The sequence below is a fragment of the Giraffa tippelskirchi genome, chromosome 4, assembly GCF_054371585.1.
Source record: "Giraffa tippelskirchi isolate mGirTip1 chromosome 4, T2T-mGirTip1v1.2.pri, whole genome shotgun sequence".
Classification (NCBI taxonomy): domain Eukaryota; kingdom Metazoa; phylum Chordata; class Mammalia; order Artiodactyla; family Giraffidae; genus Giraffa; species Giraffa tippelskirchi.
In genome coordinates, this window is record NC_137278.1 from 12,663,447 (window position 1) to 12,683,412 (window position 19,966).

The 19,966-nt window shown below is 38.9% G+C and overlaps 1 protein-coding gene across 15 annotated transcripts in view; it reads right to left on the reverse strand.

The window, feature by feature from the left end:
- RABGAP1 (RAB GTPase activating protein 1) overlaps window positions 1-19,966 on the reverse strand; it is a 156,035-nt gene that overhangs the window by 129,352 nt on the left and 6,717 nt on the right. For 5 of the 15 annotated variants that reach the window (XM_081588676.1, XM_081588672.1, XM_081588665.1 and 2 more), the window contains exons 1-3: window positions 17,582-17,675; window positions 10,058-10,238; window positions 198-397 (exon numbers count right to left, since the gene is read on the reverse strand). Coding sequence is in view for 9 of the 15 variants with exons in the window: in XM_081588665.1 (XP_081444791.1) it covers window positions 198-347 (150 nt within the window). In the remaining 6 variants the exon portion in view is untranslated. The other 10 variants (XM_081588673.1, XM_081588664.1, XM_081588660.1 and 7 more) reach the window with 6 other exon arrangements.

The following is a 19,966-nucleotide window of genomic DNA, read 5'->3' on the forward strand; positions in this document are numbered from 1 at the left end:
TTAGAGATAACAGATTTAGAAGCTAATCAAATTGAAAATCCCTTATCAGATATATTTGTAAATAAAACTCTTCAGCATTAAAAAAAGGATATTTTTTCCATGTTCTCACTATCACTCCATATACCTTCCTATTAAGGCCAAGTTTTGCAATGACTTAGCAAGGCTAAGCAAAAGAAACTTAGGTTATGGAATTTTACCTTGAGTCCTGTTTTCTCGTCATCACTTCCATTATTTGTAGATGGTGTCTCATCTCCTTGCCTGGAAACCAAGACAAAATCTTCACTATTAAGAGTAGACACAGAGTCTGAGGAGACACTGATTTTTCCAACAGAAGCCTTGTCATCCATGACTCAAGAATGAAGCTCAACTCATGAATAATTAAATATTTTAAAAATGCCTGAAAAACAAAAACCATAAAGATACTCATATAGAATGTCTGCCAGATATTCAATTATGTTCTAAGTTTTACAAATTACATATGGAAAAACTTGAAAAAAAAAAAACAAAACAAACTTTCAAAATATTTTCCAAAGACTTTCACTACTTACAGGTTAGGCTTTTTATTCCATATATAAGGGAATTCGATGAAATTCAGGGCCAAGGTAGTTCAGATTTCAAAAAAAATAAACAAATAAAAACATTCCCTTGAGAATAACTCTGCCTACCTACACTGATTTCTTCAGCATTCTGGTAACTCTATTCCTTTTGGAGAACATAAAAAGTACTAAACTTACTGTCTATCCTTTTCTTTGTAAAGCTGCACAAACAAATGAAATTGAAAGCACTTAGGACAATAAACATGCATGCAAGACAGTAAGGTTTCCCCAACAATACTGATACTTATACTAACAACATGTTTTAAGAAACAAAATTTCATTTTAACCCCAAAGAAAAATAAATTCAGGGCAAGCATAAATTTTAGAGCAGGGAAATACTGTATGTAGCAAGAAACCAGAGGTCTATTAAAAACTCTATAATCCCATCCCACAGTTTCTTAGAACTCAACTCAAAATGAACATTATCAATAAGGAAGTTTCAGGCCAAAAATTTTCAGCAAGAAGCAGAAAAAAATGTGTCATTTATGAAAATCCATTCAATTATTTATTGACTCATGGAATAAAATTCAAACTCATCTCCCATTTAAAAATCTGGTTCTGCATGTTTTGTGGCAATGTTCCCATTTGGTTGCCAAAACAACCACAGAAGAAACAACACAACACTATACTCAGCTTTAACCAATAAACAAAACTTGCTCTTTAAAAAAGTTGCTCTCGCAGTATGCTCATCTTATATACCTCAAAGAGGTAAAAACTCTGAGAATTTATTAAAGAAAAGGTCCGGATCTGTTTTGGATTTTTAACTGAACATATATTTATTGAGCAATACACCATATGCCAAGCACTATTTTTCCCTCAGAAGCTAACATCTGGCTAAGCACCTGGCAGCAAAAACGACACAATCCCTGAATACTGTAGTTGGAAGAAAACTTAGCAGTTATCAGTACTGTTAAACAGATAAGGAAATGGCAACCCCATTGGGTCATTTGATCGTGTATAACTAAAGCTCAAACCCTGGACTCCTTGCTGCTTTCTATTTAAGCTGATTTCTTTGTTTAAAGGCTCTACATTTCATAGGACTATATCTAAATGCATAGTGTAGCATACAGATGCCTCAAATGTACTTCTGAAAACTTTAAAAAAAATGCAGTCCTGCTTCATTCATGCAATGAATATTTCCCAAGTTTCTAGTTTATAAACAAAATATGCTAAACAAGAAAAATTAGATTCTTGCCCAAAAGCAATTTATAATTTGGTAGAGAACAGAGGGATATTGAGCAAGTGAATAGCTACTGATTTAGGGTAAAGAAAACTATGGAAACATGTTGAAGAGTTAAGAAATATAGTAGAGGAGGAAATGTCTTTGCTGAGGATATATATTTTAATCTCTTGAGGTGTCTGCCCTCATAGGATCTTCTTCCTAAAGTGCTTCCCTTGCTTCAGTACTCAGTCAACTCCAAATAATCATTCGTGACCTAATAACCCTCCTTTTCCAAGAAGCCTGCCCAGTCTCTACCCAGAGTCAAAAGCACTGCCCGAATCATTTCTGAACCCATAGCAGTTTTACATTTTAACAGTACCTATTACATTGTGTTAAAATCTGATGTTGAGCTCCCTCAACACCAAACTTAATACTCATATATCTGTTTCACAGATTAGGAAATTGAGGCTTAGAGAGATGGTATAATTTGTTCAAGGTAATGGTTGTAATTTAACTGGTTAGAAGTAAAGCCAAAAACTTTCATTTAGATGGCAATGCTTTGCCCATGTGACACATCTGGGCCTTGTTCCACAACACTCAGTATCAGATAAAGGAGTCTCCATTTTTTTTTTTTAGAACTTGTCCCTTAGGTAAGGTTTTCATGCTAATTTTTAGTCTTTTTTCCATGTTTTTAAAAATGTTACTAATAGTAAGATAGCAGAGGGCCTGGGAAAGTTCTCTAAAGCAATGATCTCAGAGACACTGACAACTTTCTACAATATTCTAGACTCAAAAATAATATACTTTGGTATTTACACTACGGAACTGAGAAGATTTGGCAGGCTCCAAGTTCAACCTATTTTCTTTGAGGAGGTGACAGGAAAGTACACTTTATAAGATACTTTACTGTTTGTTTTGGCACCTGAAAGTAACTGAATCACTCAGTAGGAATGAGATTTATCAAAACACTAAGCAGTATAGGAGGGGTCATGTAATAAGGCTCCCGTTCTCCAGCCTCCATGGGCAGAAGTGAAGAGTTAGTCCACAAGCTCCAAGGATTCTAGATAAGACCACACCACCCTCCCCAGGTCTACACAACAAAGAGGTACCCCAGAACTTCATATAATCCTGGAAAAATTCTAGAGTATTCACAATCTCTGTCTTGAGACCATAAGAACTAATTTTGTTTTTCTTCATCCCTGCTTACACCAGCTACCACAAGAAGCCCCCTACTCTAATTCTCATGGACACTCAAGGACAAACTTCCTCCCCCCAAACACCCTACACTACCATCCCTCTTCCTATTTTCTCTATACCACCTATCACTGTTTGACACATTTACCTTGTAATCATAATTTGTTTTTAAATATCAGGTAAGCACAAGGGCAGGGATTTCTGCCTGTTTCATTAGCTGCTGTAGCCCTAACAAGTGAAAGAATAATTGGCCATAGTAGGTGCTCAAATGTGTACTAAAGAAATAGGATAAATGGGAAATAAAAGACGTAAGATAACAAGAGCCACCCAATGAAAAAGGCAAGAGCAGCTTCTATAGACTGTCAGTAAGAATAGAAGTCATCATTTATGATGGTAAAGCAAACAGTTAAGAGTTAGGAAAAAATCCAAGTTAGTATGCTGGTTCTACCACTGAATAATAGTGTAAGCTTGGACATACTAAGCCTTAAGTTTCCGTAAATGAAAATGGTGTACTACCTACCTCTTAGAGTCATTATAAAAATTATTCTCTGTAGCACTGACATATATACCCTACCATGTGTAAAATAGCTAGTGGGAAACTGCTGGTATAACAAGGGAGCTCAAGTCGGTGCTTTGTGACAACCAAGAAAGGCTGGGATGAGGGGATGGGACAGGGAGTGGGAGGGAGGCTGAAGAGGGAGGGGATATAGGCATACTTCTAGCTGATTCATGTTGTACATTAGACACCAAAACAACACTGTAAAGCAATTATCCTCCAACTAAAAAACACTAAGGAATAGATGTAAGGAATAGATATATGTATATCCAAGAGGCAACTGCTATTGAAGGATGGTCAAGAGCCTTGATCATGGCCAGTTCTTTTCCATTTCATTCTTTCATTAACTGGAGAGTGAAACCAACTCCCAACTTTAAAAGAACAAATATCAACCGATTTTGGTCATTTAGGAAACAATATTAGCACAAAATATATGTAACACTTCTAGTTCCAGTCTAATTTGAAAGTGAAAGTGTTAGTTGCTCAGTCGTGTCGGACTCTTTGCAGCTCCGTGGACTGTAGCCCACCAGGCAAGAATACTGGAGTGGGTTGCCATTCCCTTCTCCAAGGGATCTTCCCAACCCAGAAATCGAACCGGCTCTCCTGCATTGCAGGCGTATTCTTTACCGTCTGAGCCACCACGTCAGGATCTAATTTTTTTATACTTAAGTAAAGGCAATGGCACCCCACTCCAGTACCCTTGCCTGGAAAATCCCATGGATGGAGGAGCCTGGTAGGCTGCAGTCCATGGGGTCGCTAAGAGTCAGACACAACTGAGCAACTTCACTTTCACTTTTATGCATTGGAGAAGGAAATGGCAACCCACTCCAGTGTTCTTGCCTGGAGAATCCCAGGGACGGCTGGGCTGCCATCTATGGGGTCGCACAGAGTTGGACACGACTGAGGTGACTTAGCATAGCATAAACATAAAAGAATACTTTGTATCTCTGTGTAACACTTTACAGATTACTAAAATGTACCTTCATCTCATTTTATCATCCTAACAATTCTGTATCTGGGAGGCACTCAGTTTGTCTCCCTTTATATAAGTGATGAGCCTAGACCCTTACAACACGCCCAGTTACCAACAGGGCCAGGCTGGTGAGTACTAGTGCAGGGATGTTTCATTCTATCTCCTTTAATAAGTCAAGTAACTTAAAATGATAGGCAATTTTACTTAATTATGCAACCTCATGCATCAAAACCAAAGGTTCGGTTATGTTACAGTCCCCTCTGTACCACAGTGACAACTCTATGCTCAACTATGCACTTTTGCAAAGATTGTGGTATAAAATATAGCTCAATCTTGTTGAATGAACTAAGATTCATTTTCATTCTCAATCTCCTCTTAAAACTATAAACCTGTTAAAGGAGAGTAAAAAGGTAAAGAACTAGCCACGATAAGAGCTCTTTTGATAGTTCTTCAAAAGCAGTCAGCTCTTGGATAACCAGTGCTTACTTTTTAAAAACTTGAACTTTTGGACAGAATATCATCAGATACTTGTATTTTTCTAACATTATTCAGAGCAGTAACATAAACAGTGAACTTGCAGTGATATGAATTTGCTAATGTGCAATTCAGTTCAGTTCAGTCCAGTCGCTCAGTCATGTCCAACTCTTTGCGACCCCATGAATTGCAGCACGCCAGGCCTCTCTGTCCATCACCAACTCCCGGAGTCTACCCAAACCCATGTCCATCGAGTCGGTGATGCCATCCAACCATCTCATCCTCTGTCATCCCCTTCTCCTCCTGCCCCCAATCCTACCCAGCATTAGGGTCTTTTCCAATGAGTCAACTCTTCACATGAGGTGGCCAAAGTATTGGGAGTTTCAGCTTCAACATCAGTCCTTCCAATGAACACCCAGGATTGATCTCTTTTAGGATGGATTGATTGGATCTCCTTGCAGTCCAAGGGACTCTCAAGAGTCTTCTCCAACACCACAGTTCAAAAGCATCAATTCTGCAGCACTCAGCTTTCTTCACCATCCAACTCTCACATCCATACATGACCACTGGAAAAACCATAGCTTTGACTAGACGGACTTTTGTTGGCAAAGTAATGTCTCTGCTTTTAAATATGCTATCTAGGTTGGCCATAACCTTCCTTCAGAGCATAAATCACCTCCCAATAAGTGACCTACCAAACCTGATAAGAGAGATGTGAGTGATACTTGTAATTGAACTTGACATGCTTGAGACAAGTAAAATGTGCTTGTTTCTGGCCACTAGTCCAAGCACTCAAGTTCATCTTTATTTCCTTGGTTTTCCTGACATTCTTCCTGAAGGAGTATGAACTCCTCCTCCACTTCAATAGGATTCCCCACTCTCACCAAGCAGTCCCTCTCAAAATCTGGCTACTGCAACTCTCACCAACCCTTACTAAATCTCTTCTTTTAAAAACTGAATTCAAACCTTGTCTATGTGACGTTGGGTATTTTAACACTCTGAGCATTCATTCAGAAAGGAAAAAATACATACGTGTGTGTGTGTGTGTACACAGACACACATACATATATATAAACAAAATCAACAATACAAAATTTAAGAATCTGAACAATTCTTTTCAGTTCTCATCTTATTTCCACTGGCTGAAATAAATGAAAATGCTTATCATTTCCTTATTGTGAAACTCTTTTTGCTTCCATTTTCCACCTCTAGTACCTTTTATCATTTGTCTTTCAAGTTTTTTCTCTGCCCATTCTTTACTTTTTTAAAGAAAAATTTGGCTGTACAGATTTAGTTCCCTGACCAGGGATCAAACCTAGTACCCCTACACTGATTTGGGGTGTGGAGTCTTCACCACCGGACCACCAGGAAAATCCCTGCCCACTCTTTAAATTCATCCTGTCCTCTTCCTCCTTGCATACTTGCCCCTAGCTATCTCAGTACCTCATGTGTTGTTAACTTTTTTTGTATGCTGATGATACTGTAGCTCTGTTTTTCTGCCTTATTTCATGTGGGTGTTTGTGTTTTGTTCTGTGGTGTTTTTTTTTTAATTACTTATTCAGTATTGAGTATCTGTTATGTGCCAGGCACTAGGTAGAGTGTTACGGTGAGGAAAGGTACTCTTTACTCTTGACAGGCTTATAGTAGAGAACACGGACAAGCAAACAAGTAATTACAATATAGTGCTTGGTGCAGTAAGAGGTATGCATATGGTGTTATGAGAATACATAGGTGGGATCTGCCCACCTCAAAATCGACTCCATATATCCAAAGCAGAGCCCATCTTCACACAAACATGTTCTTCCTGATAGCTTCCTTATCAGTGGTTAATAACCACTAATCCAAGTTGGAAATGTCCCCCCGCCCCCCGCAAATCCCTGACTCCTTTTCTCATTCTCCCTTGGAATTCTAATGGCTTTTAGTTCCAAAACATATCCCAAATCTGTTCTTTGCCATCTTTCATGTCACTCTCTTGTATTTTACTCTCTTTCAACTTTGCTATAACATTAAGTCTCCCTTTCTAGACTCTCTCTAGTCATTATCAAGGCCTCATAGCTAATCTCTAAAATTCAGATTTGATCACATACCCGACCCCTTCCTTTGATTGCTCCTGACTGAAAACAAAAAAATCCAAATTCTTTGTATCATTAGTTCTTAAAAATCTGGAGCCAATCTATCATTCTAGTCTTATCTCCCTCTATCAAACCGTATCAGGCAACTCCAATTAGGCCATGCATTTTTATGCTTTCAAACCTTTGCTCATGCCATACCTTAAGCTAGGAATATGTATTCATTTCTCCAATTTAGTCCTACTCCCCCACCAGCAAACACAGTGATGCAATCAAATATTTAACCTCCTTTTACCTTCTGAAATAATCCTTATTTCTCTCTAGGGCTTCTAAGGCTTTTTGTTTGTTTGCTTTTTAATTCTATCACAGAATTACATTTATCACACAGTAAAATGTTATACCTCTTTTCTCCTACACTATATTGATCATTCATTTCGGAAACAATTACTCAGTATAAACCACCACAGTAAACACTGGGAATACAATGAGCACACACAGTCCCTTTGAACTAACTACTTTTGGACAGGGATCTTTTAGGGTTTACTTATATTATCTTCATATGCTTGCTTATGGCAGTGTTCAATAAATGTGACTGGATGGCTAATACTTGTTCAGTGTTTAAGTGACAGGGTTTACGGAATGTGAGACAGACAAATGACAAATATGCTACACTACAAGCATGTCTAGGGGTGCACATACGAATGACTGGGATAGAGACTTAAAAAAAAAAAAAAACCACAACTACCTTTACTGTGCCTGACTAACTCTCTTCTTCAGGTTTCCAATTGTGAAAAGCAGTTAAACACCACTGAGCCAAATCTTGGATTCCCTCTGAACCCAAACATTCTCTCATCACTTCCCTCCCAATCCCCATCATTTCTGTTGCTCCACCAGTGAAAAAAATGAGTACAGCTTTAGGGAGTCTTAAAGACAATACTTGGGCTTCCCCAGTGGCTCAGTGTTAAAAGAATTAGCCTGCAATGCAGAAGCCACAGGTTCGATCCCCGGATCAGGAAGCTTCTCTGGAGGAGGGCACGGCAACCCACTCCAGTATTCTTGCCTGGAGAATCCCACGGACAGAGCAGCCTAGAAGGCTACAGACCACAGGATGCAAAGAGTCAGACACAACTGAAGCGACTTAGCATGCATGCACGCACGGACGATACTTAAATCATCTTGCTAAATCTAAAGAGAGAACACTACTTACCAGTTCCTGAGTATCAATTATATGCCCCACATAGTACTTAGAAGCTTTACATGTATTGTTACTAATCTTTATACTACCCTTGCCAGATAGGTATGAATTTCATATGACAAACTGAGGCTTAGAATGGCTCAATAATGCTTAAGTTCACAGACACTATTGTAGAACTTGATCCAATCCCAAGGATCTAGGTGCCTGTCCTTTTCAGGAATGCATCTCTCCTCCTTAGTGTTCTATTACCATTCTCTACCCATTCCAATCCATATTCTATGTTGTTCCTAGTTGTACTCTTCTAAAACACAGATCTGGTAAGATTACTCTCTGTTCAGTAAAGGACAAGTCAGAAAGCAGCAAGAGAGTCAAGTCCCAAAGATGCTTAGCAGGCCAATTTCTGTGGGTTTGTAGCTCAATAAAATTAAACAACTACAAGGAATTTGTATTTTAAAATCATATGATATTAATCTCAGCTTTTTCCCTGTATTTGAGGTTTGTTTCCCTGCACTGGTTTTCATACGAACTTCTCACAACATATCCCTGGGAAGGGTGGGATGAATCTAACAAAACTCCATGGAAAATCATCCCATCTTTAGAAAAATAAATTCCTTTCCACCACTACTAATTGCTAAACAATTGAAGTGTCTTTATTTAAGTCTGACTTTTGAATTTGGTGACTGATTCTTTGAATTATTTTAGTGAACTTAGAGAACCTATTACTTTAAGCCTTCCAAATAATTTCAGCTTAGCTTTAAAGACCAAAAAGAAAATGAAACCTAATCATCTTGGGCCTACAGCATATATAGGCAAGAAAAACTAGCTTACAAAAAAGTCACTGTTAGGCAAATTTTAACCAATAACGTCTGTCACAATTAACTTCTTTAAACTATGAAGTGACTTAGCTTGATTTCAGATGAACCATAAAAGATACCTTAAAGAAATATAACTCAGTCAAAAGCTTTCTTAATTTAAAAAAAGATTTAAAAAATTCAATTTTTATACATAAGTATTACCATTTTAGCCATTTTAGCCATTTTTAAGTGTACAGTTTCGTGGCTTTCAGTATATTTACATTTATATTTACATTTAGTGCAACCACCTATCTCTAGAACTTTTCCATCTTCCCCAACTGAAACTCTGTACCTATTAAATTCCAATTCCTATTCCCCCAGGCAACCAACATTCTACTTTCTGTCTCTCAGAATCTGACTACGAGGTACTCCATATAAGTAGTGAAATTATATGGTATTTGTACTTTTATGGTTGATTTATTTCACTTAGCATAATGTTTCCTAAGCTCATCTATGTTGCAGCATTTGCCAGAATTTCTTTTCTTTTTTAAGGTCAAACAGCATCCCATGGTGTGAATATACCACCTTTTGTTTATCCATTCACTGGTCAATAAAAGTTCTAAAAGCCTAAACGTAACTTTATAGGATCTTTAGGATAAAACTCACAAAATCAATACAGAAAAATGCCTAAACACCACAGCTAATGTTTTCAGAGTTACTATACTTTTCACTTTCTTAATGACAAATCAAGCTTTAATAAGACTTTATTTAAAGTGAACAGTCTGGTGTTCTACTGAAAAACCAACTGGGATTTAACTCCTTAGTCCTTTGTGATTTGACTCGGACAATGTGATAGCTCCAGTTTTTTCACACATAAAGTGAGGGGACAAAGGCCTTTTAACTCTTTTGTGAATGAGACCATCCAGGAAAGGAAAGCGGGGTAGGAGAATCAGGTGCCTCCCAACCCTAAGCCATGATGCAAACATTATAAATGTCGTTTTTACAAACAAAGTAACTGAGAATCAGAATCATTAAGTATCTTACCTTGAGTCATGTATTAAGTAAATTTCAGACTTGGGATATCTATATTTTTCTGATTCCAAAGTTCACACTCTCCTCTCTATATCTTGATGTTTTAACGAAACGTACAAAAAGAAGTGGGGATGAAATGCACATAAAACATTCATTTAACTGAGTTGATTATCGAGTACAATACTGTTGACACCTGAAAAAATAAACCATATAAGTAGTTTTTCCATGTTCCTATGGCTATTTCAGGAACCAGCACTCTAGTTTTTTCCAGAACTCTAAGAATGCTGGCTTTATGCCCCTTCAACACAATCTCTGACTAAATATTTAAGTTACTTGGATGCCATGACCACAAAAGAAACCCAACTGTGGGAACACAGGGAAAATTAGTTAATGTTAACATACTACTCATTCACAAGGTCAGATTATATTTCTAACATCAGTAGTACGCATTTTTAAGCATCCCTGTATTTACTTTTTCTGGAATGGATTTCTCAAGCATACTATAATTTACACCAGTTTTGTAAACATAAAAACAAATATTTTTAAGCAATACAGGATTTTCTAAAGACTTGTACATTTAACCTATCTCTAGAACTTTTCCTCTTCCCAAACTGAAACTCTGTACCTATTAAATTCCAATTCCTATACCAACATTCTACTTTCTGTCTCTATGAATCTGACTACTTGAAGTAATCCATATAAGTAGCGAAATTACATGAACTGGTTTGTAATGCACTGGTCATAGCAAACACCCTCTTCAACAACACAAGAGAAGATTCTACACATGGACATTACCAGATAGTCAATACTGAAATCAGAATGATTATATTCTTTGTAGCCAAAGATGGAGACGCTCTATACAGTCAGCAAAAACAAGACCGGGAGGTGACTGTGGCTCAGATCATGAACTCCTTATTGCCAAATTCAGACTTAAATTGAAGAAAGTAGGGAAAACCACTAGACCATTCAGGTGTGACCTAAATCAAATCCCTTATGATTATACAGTGGAAGTGACAAATAGATTCAAGGGATTAGATATGATAGACAGAAAGCCTGAAGAACTATGGGCGGAGGTTCGTTACGTTGTTCAGGAGGCAGTGATCAAGACCATCCTCAAAAAAAAAGAAACGCAAAATGGCAAAATGGCTGTCTGAGGAGGCCTTACAAACAGCTGAGAAAAGAAGAGAAGCGAAAGGCAAAGGAGAAAAGGAAAGATATACCCATTTGAATGCAGAGTTCCAAAGAACAGCAAAAAGAGATAAGAAAGCCTTCCTCAGTGATCAATGCAAAGAAGTAGAAGAAATAGAATGGGAAAGACTAGAGATCTCTTCAAGAAAACTAGAGATACCAAGGGAACATTTCATGCAAAGATGGGCCCAATAAAAGGACAGAAATGGTATGGACCTAACAGAAGCAGAAGATATTAAGAAGAGGTGGCAAGAATACACAGAAAAACTATACAAAAAAAGATCTTCACGACCCAGATAATGACGATGGTGTGATCACTCACCTAGAGCCAGACATCCTGGAATGCAACGTCAAGTGGGCCTTAGGAAGCATCACTACTAACAAAGCTAGTGGAGGTGATGGAATTCCAGTTGAGCTCTATCAAATCCTAAAAGACAATGCTGTGAAAGTGCTGCACTCAATACGCCAGCAAATTTGGAAAACTCAGCAGTGGCCACAGGATAGGAAAAGGTCAGTTTTCATTCCAATCCCAAAGAAAGGCAATGCCAAAGAATGTTCAAACTACCACACAATTGCACTCATCTCACACACTAGCAAAGTAATGCTCAAAATTCTCCAAGCCAGGCTTCAACAGTAGATGAAGCGTGAGCTTCCCGATGTTCAAGATGGATTTAGAAAAGGCAGAGGAACCAGAGATCAAATTGCCAACACCCCTTGGATCACAGAAAAAGCAAGAGAATTTCAGAAAAACATCTATTTCTGCTGTATTGATTACGCTAAAGCCTTTGACTGTGTGATCACAGCAAACTGTGGAAAATTCTTAAAGAGACGGGAATACCAGACCATCTGATCTGCCTGAGAAAGCTGTATGCAGGCCAAGAATCAACAGTTAGAACCGAACATGGAACAGACTCGTTTCAAACTGGGGAAGGAGTACGTCAAGGCTGTATATTGTCACCCTGTTATTTAACTTATATGCAGAGTACATCATGAGAAATGGCGGGCTGGATGAAGCACAAGCTGGAATCAAGATGGTGGGAAGAAATATTAATAACCTCAGATACACAGGTGACACCACCCTTATGGCAGAAAGCAAAGAGAAACTGAAGAGACTCTTGATGAAAGGGAAAGGGAAGTCACTCAGTCGTGTCCAACTCTTTGCGACCCCGTGGAATGTAGCCTACCAGGCTCCTCCGTCCATGGGATTCTCCAGGCAAGAATACTGGAGTGGTTTGCCATTTCCTTCTCCAAGAGGAGAGTGAAAATGTTGGCTTAAAATTCAACATTCAAAAAACTAAGATCATGGTATCTGGTCCCATCACTTCATGGCAAATAGATGCGGAAACAACGGAAACAGTGACAGACTTTATATTTTTGGGCTCCAAAATCACTGCAGATGGTAACTTCAGCCATGAAATTAAAAGACAAGCGTCTTGCAAGAAAAGCTATGACCAACCTAAACAGCATATTAAAAAGCAGAGACATTATGTTGCTGACAAAGGTCCGTCTAGTCAAAGCTATGGTTTTTTCCTGTAGTCATGTAAGGATGTGAGAGTTGGACTATAAAGAAAGCTGAGTGTCAAAGAATAGATGCTTTTGGACTGTGGTGTTGGAGAAGACTCTTGAGAGACCCTTGGGCTTCAAGGAGATCCAACCAGTCCATCCTAAAGGAAATCAGTCCTGAATATTCATTGGAAGAACTGATGCTGAAGCTGAAACTTGAATACTTTGGTCACCTGAAGTGAAGAACTGACTCACTGGAAAAGACCCTGATGCTAGGAAAGACTGAGGGCAAGAGGAGAAGGTGATGACAGAGGATGAGATGGTTCGATGGCATCACCAATGGGACATGAGTTTGACCAAGCTCCGGGAGTTGGTGATGGACAGGGAAGCCTGTCATGCTGCAGTCCATGGAGTTGCAAAGTCAGACCTTACTGAGTGACTGAACTGAACTGTCTTTACTTTTTCTGGAATGGATTTCCCAAGCATAATATAATTTACACCAGTTCTGTAAATATAAAAGCTAATACTTTTAAGCAATACAGGATTTTCTAAAGACTTTTCCTGTTTTTAGAAAATTACTCAGTATAGTTCCTTCTCACACATAGTGAAAAAGATCGATCTATTCCATTTAGAATACCAACCTGTCTATACATGGATCTGAAATGTTTAACACAGGTGAACTTAATGCCAAGCAAACAAATCACTTGCTAGATGACCAAAGCCTGAGATTAATGCAGTAAAATGGTTTCTCTTTTTCATGACCTCTGATTTTCAGGGGAATGTGTGTAGACAAACCATGAATGTTTAACAGAAGACACACAAGTTTTCTGAATCTTTTGATGTATGAGTCCCCTGGTCCATTTTTATACAAGGATGGTGGGGCATTTGTTAAGACTGTTGAATAGGGGGTTGGGCAACCAAAAAACATTTACTGAGCACTTTCACTCACAGCACTGGAATAGGCACCATGTAAGAATAGAATTCACACATACTCAATTTAGTGTCAGAGATTTCTGTTTTAATTTAATATATATTATTTCTTTATTAGGGGATAATTTACAAGTTCTTTTTTACTTTTTTTTAATTGAATGATAATTGCTTTACAGAATTTTGTTGGTTTCTGCCAAACATCAACATGAATCAGCCATAGAGTACATATGTCCCCTTCCTCTTGAACCTTCCTCTCTCCTCCTTCTCTTCACAGATGCTTTTAAACCTGTCTAAAAAGACCTTCTCTCACAACCAAAAAGCAAAAATATAAAAATAACAAATAGATGTTTCTGCTAGGGAACAGTTTTTTTAATCTAAGAATTAGCTTTTGAGGTTACAAATCAGATTTTTCATCAATTCACAGAGAATTCAACAAGTAACTACGATAAAGATGTAACCATTTCTCTTTTGCAGGTATACCAGAGGAAATCCTGTATCACACAGCAAAAGAGATTTACACAACATGTCTCTATTCTCACCTTGCCGGAATCCGTTCATCAGCATATTTCAAGGGCATAAGAAAGTTTATTAATCTATAGTAAAAATATTAAAATGACTAATTCATAGTTCTTAGCAGTACTGTTATACAAACACCCAACATTTAATCCAACTTAGCCTTAAATACGATCTCTTAATACCCATGAAAACATTTAAAATACATTCCCAAAGAAATATTCTGTACATCAATTCCTTTTTCTGACACAAGGGCCACCCTCAGAAGCTGGAAAATAAGATAACCAAAGATTCTTGATTATAATTACCAAGTGTATATAAAATAAGGGAAAATAAAGAAAAGAAATTTTAAAAAGTCAAATTACTGTTAGGCTTTAAGGGTTAATAACATTTTATTAAAGTTATCACAGAAAGTAATTTGCTAATGAACCTGAAGAGATGTCATATTTTATTAGGCAGAAAAAATTATTGCCACAAAGATTAACAGATGCCAAGGAGTTGGGACTTACTACATAAAAGCTGATGCAACCAACTGGAGATAGGTAACAACCATGCATTAACTCCCAAGAAGCCTCAACCTCCAAATTCAGCACCAGGCCACACAATCGAGAAAATATACTTCAAATGTTTTAGAGCCAAGGTAATATATACCATTTAATGTCAAGCATGACCTTAAAAACAAGTTTAGAGCTTTACTTACACTATTTTATGATTTACAGAAAAAGGGATTTGAGGGAAAAGCTGGGCCTTATGGAACTCTACTTGACAGAAAAATAAAACCTTCAAAAAGTTCTGGTGATTACCTCAGAGTAATACAGTTGCTCTGGCAAGAGGAAACTTCCAAGCTAAATTATAAAGTAAATTGTTCATGACTTGCAAACTGCCATATTTGGTCAGTCTTTACACATGAAGAGAAACAAGGCAGTTAGGGGTCAACAAGAGTGGATGTAAGTTTAAGTGTCTATCCAGTATTGTCTTGGATTACAACTTTTCTGAAGAATAGGGATCTTAGGATCAACAAAAAACTGGAGAGATTGGGAGGGGAGACCAGGTAACTATATTATGCAAAAAGAAACAGCTGTTAAATTCATATGTTTTATCAGGTATACCCATGGATAGCCAAGTCCTTAGCCCTGGATTTTCTTTCTTTAGAATCTAACTATGGAAAATAAATAAAACAAGGCAGTTACATACAAAGCACCCAAATGCATGCCAAACCTTGCTTTATGAACGCTGGTTAAATTAGCACTTCTTTAATATTTGAGTTCTAGCTTTAAGAAAGATTAAGTTTTACATACATTTATTTCACATGCTTGAAAAGTGTAGTATCTGATTATCTCGACTACAAAGATAACACTTGGGCAGCCTATGTCAGAACCTCAGCACATCAGCAACTATAAAGACACACCACAGTAGAACTGATTAAACTAATTATTTTCTGAAGCCGGTACTCAAAGGGCACATGTTAAAATAATCACTGTGAAATGGTGAGACCGTCAAAGTAGGCTTCATGTCAGCTGGAAACACTTCAACTGAAAATGTGCTCAATAAAAGATAATGACTTCTCTAAATAAAAGAATCTGGGCTGTAAAGTTTAGCTAGAGACGTACTCAATAACAGAAAACGACTTCTTTAATGAACCAAGGCTGTATGGTTGAGATACGTTTATGAAAAACCATGTTCCCTTCTATAGATAACGCGCATAATACACTTCTTTCAATATGCAGCAGGATAGGAAACAAGTGCCTTCACTTTTCCAGTCCCACTAAACTACAATTTTATCCAGGTTAAGCACTTGCAAACTGCTAATAGAGCACTATGCCAAAATCAACTATACTTAACATTTTTTAAAAGTAAAAACAAGAAAATCATTATGCAAAACAATGCCAAAATGTATGCAGTTAAGTACCCATGTATCTTAATACCGATGAGCTGAGCTAGTTAACTGTAAACTGAGTTATAAAACTGAAACGAAAAGGAACTGTGTACCATAACATAGCAATAATTAAACTTTGATGACAAAGTTGAACTGTTAATACGTATTGAACCCATTACTAATAAATACAAATCAATCGTGGACTCAAATTTTATTAATAGAAACTGAGGTCTACTAAGGAAGATTTTAAAGAACTCGGTCCCTTACTCACTTTCAGCTTTTAATAAGTAAACCCAAATAAAACCTTAAATATACATTAAAATAGCACCTTATACACGCTAGAATTAAGGCCAACAGGTCCTTCGTTTAAAAACGAAAACGTGCACTCCTTTGGCACCTAAGTTTTCCAACTTCCTAAACCTCCGTTTTATGTGACAAACTCAGTTCAATTCACTCTCTTTGGGTTTTTTTTTCCTCCTAAACAAAGCAGCTGGGATACAGACACACTCGCGACTTACTACTCCAGTCCCACGTATGTGAATACAGATGTTTATCTGAATGAAAATATCAAGTGAATTGTGCAACCCTGTTCCCCACCCCCGCCACTGACAACAAACAAAAAAAACCTTCAAAAGATCTCCAATTCAAGTCGGAAGACGATTGAAACTAACGGGGCACTTATAGCGTACCAACAGCATGGTCTGCTAGAGCTTTTGCTTCCAAGATAAAGGAACCGTAAGTATGGAGATGACTGTAAAGGCAGTTGCAGATAACAATCCGAATGTTAGAAGAGAAGGGACACCGAAGTACCACCAGGCAATGGACAGCGAACTCCTGGAAGTCTGGGGTGATTCTCGGGCTCAACACCTAAAGCCCTTTAGGCTGCTGGGAATCACGATACAGCAGTGAGGGACTGGGGGCAGACACTTAAAAGACTCTGGGAAGAGGGGGCTACTGGGGACACTTTGATAGCAGGTGGGAAAATGAGACGGAAAGGCCAACACGAGATGGCAGACCGACACTAGAATAAAGCAAGCCTTTCAAATCAGGAGCAGCCCAGGAAGCTAGCTGGAGGCCGAAGCCAGCCTAAGTCACAGGTACAGGCCCAGGGAGTAACGGGGAGAAACTGAGGCGGAGGGAGCAGCCAAATCCTCAAACAGGACCTCTCCCCAAACATAAAAGGTCAAGAGACAAACCGGCTTTGCAGCGGGGGCGAGAGAGACGGCCACAAGTGCACCACCGAGAAGGGATACACCCACCCAGACAGGGGGAACCGGTTTGGGCAGGGGCTGTCCGAGCGTTCCCGCTTGCGCATGCGTCCTCCCACCCCCCCACCCCAGGGCCGCTGCTCCCCCTCCCCCCAATCACTGCTCCCCTCAGAACCCGGCTCGTCGAGAGAGCTGAACGCAGTCTCGCCGGCCCAGCCCCGCGGGATAAGAACACGGCTTGACTCCCCGCAGGGACCGCCCGAGGATCCCCCCCGGGCTTGGTGGGTGGGAGGAGGAGGAGGGGAAACGCGGCCCTACCCGACCCGCCGTCTCCTCCTCCGCCGCCCGCCGTTCGCCGTCCCGGAGGCTCCGCCGCCTGGGCCTCCTCAGCCGCCCTGCCCCCGCCCTCCCCGCCCCCTACTCACGTGAGAGCGCTCCTTCCGCCCTCCGCCCCGCCTCCTGCCCTGCCTCATAGGCCCTTGGCAAAGCCGAGTCGCCCCATTGGCCCAACGACAGGCGGCAGGGGCGTACTTCCTTTCCGCGGACTCCACCTGGGCTTTTAGCCCGCCTCCGTATTCTGCGCCTGCGCGGAGTCTGCTCTCTGGGAGCTGGACCCGTCTCTGGCTTGTGTGCGCGCGCGAGGGCCAACAGTGGCTCTGTGCCTGCATCAAGGACTGGGAGCAGGATTGGCGGGGGCAGCAGGCTGAGTAGTACCTGTTGAGCGTGAGGTGGGTGCAACCTCAAAGTCACTGGTGCTAGAGCAAGGAATCCCTTCCTCGCCTTTAACGTTTAAAAGCTGTTTCTAAAGTCGCACTTAATGATGTTAACCCAACACACCTGGCCTTTATTGAGGGCGCAGAAAGTGCCAGGGATTGTCGACAGGTAGGTTCCTTTACAGGTATGTCACTTGGCTTTACTACAAACCTTGAGAATGGTATGATTTTTCTCATTTTGTAAAGGAATCCAGCCTAAGGAACAGGATTCCGTCTAGAAGTCAAAACTTTCTAACTTTGAAATCAAGGGCGACTGGCTACAACACAACTACTTTGACACCTTTGAGACACAAAATAGAACAAAATGAACTAGGTTGTTTCAGAGTGCTACTCAAAGATGGGGCTGGGATTTTATTTAAAAGCCATACAAAAGTGATAGAACAGCAATAGAATGTAGTTGAAAGTCCCTCTCGAGTGAATTTACAGTGTAGTTGTAAAAAATGATTATTAAAAGTGCGAATTACCATTCCATGTTCGATGCATGAGACAAGGGCTCAGGGCCGGAGCAATGGGATGACCCAGAGGGATGGGATGGGGAGGGAGGTGGGTGGGGGGTCCAGGAAGGGGAACACATGTAAACCCATGGCTGATTCATGTCAATGTATGGCAAAAACTATTACAATATTGTGAAGTAATTAGCCCCCAACTAAAATAAATAAATTTATTAAAAAAAAAAAGTGCGAATTAAGTCTTGACAGTTTATGAAATAATTCTAAAGCCTCTCCCTCATTTTCTTGATTCAAATAGTGTATGCTCTTTTCCTGCCAAATGAGTCATTCGCAAAGTTTTCCTGTGGATAGTGCATCTAAATCAACCAGACACAGCAAAAAAAAAAAAAAGCTGTGCTCTGTTGCAGTCCTCTTTGTGACTTGTCTATTATAATCGACTTGGCTGCACTCCCACAGTAAAATAGCTTTCTTCCTTCTCCTTACACAGTTATGTAACAGAAATACACACCCATTTTAAAGTATTTAAATAACAGATATAACATTACGATGAAAGCAAAATCTCCTGAAATCCTGACACTCTGACAAAACCACTTTTAATAGTTTGGTGACCATACATTCATGTATTTCTTGATTCATATGTATTTCTCCAATATATACATAAATCTTAACATAATCTTTTAAGTAAAATTTTATTACAGAATCACTAGAGTATGTCCTGGAAATCCAAAACAGGGACAACCTCAAATAAAACATCAGATTCCCACTACAAGTATTAATAGATTAAAAGTCTTCTTTGTGTCTATATAGTTTTTCAAAATGAGTTCACATAGTTAAACAGTCTGCTATATTCAAACAACAGTATCTACCTTAGCATTTCACTAAATTTTCCTCTAATTCCTAGATCTCATTCAAATTTTCTAACAACCTAAAAATATTTTTACAGCTGGCTTTTCCAAATCAGTAATATCATTTCAGTAAATTTTCCTCTCATCTAATACCTAACTATAATCAAATTTTGTTGACCAAAATATATTTTTTATAGCTAATTTTCCCAAGTCAGCATCCAGTCCAGGTCCACACACTATGTCTGGTTGTGATGTCCTTTAAGTATTTTTTAATCTAGTACTATAAGAAAAAAATTGAAGGACACTGGCTTATTGAAGAAATAAGTCCAGTTGAAGTACAAAATTTCCTATCTTCTGCATCTGAACAGTTGTTTCCTCAAGAAGTCACTGAGTTTGTTTCCTTAGACTTTATATTTCCTGGAAAATGGAATTTATATCTTAAGCTCAGTAGATTGAGGTGGTAAGCTGGAACCAGAATGGAAAAGTCCCTAAATGCTAAAATAAGGAAAATGAAGTTCAATCTATAAACATAGGGTGCCCTTGAGGTTTCTAAGGATAGTGCCAATAACAGATTTGGGTTGTAGAAAAGGCAAAACAGGGAGTAAGTAGAACACTTTGAATATCACTTTCTGATCT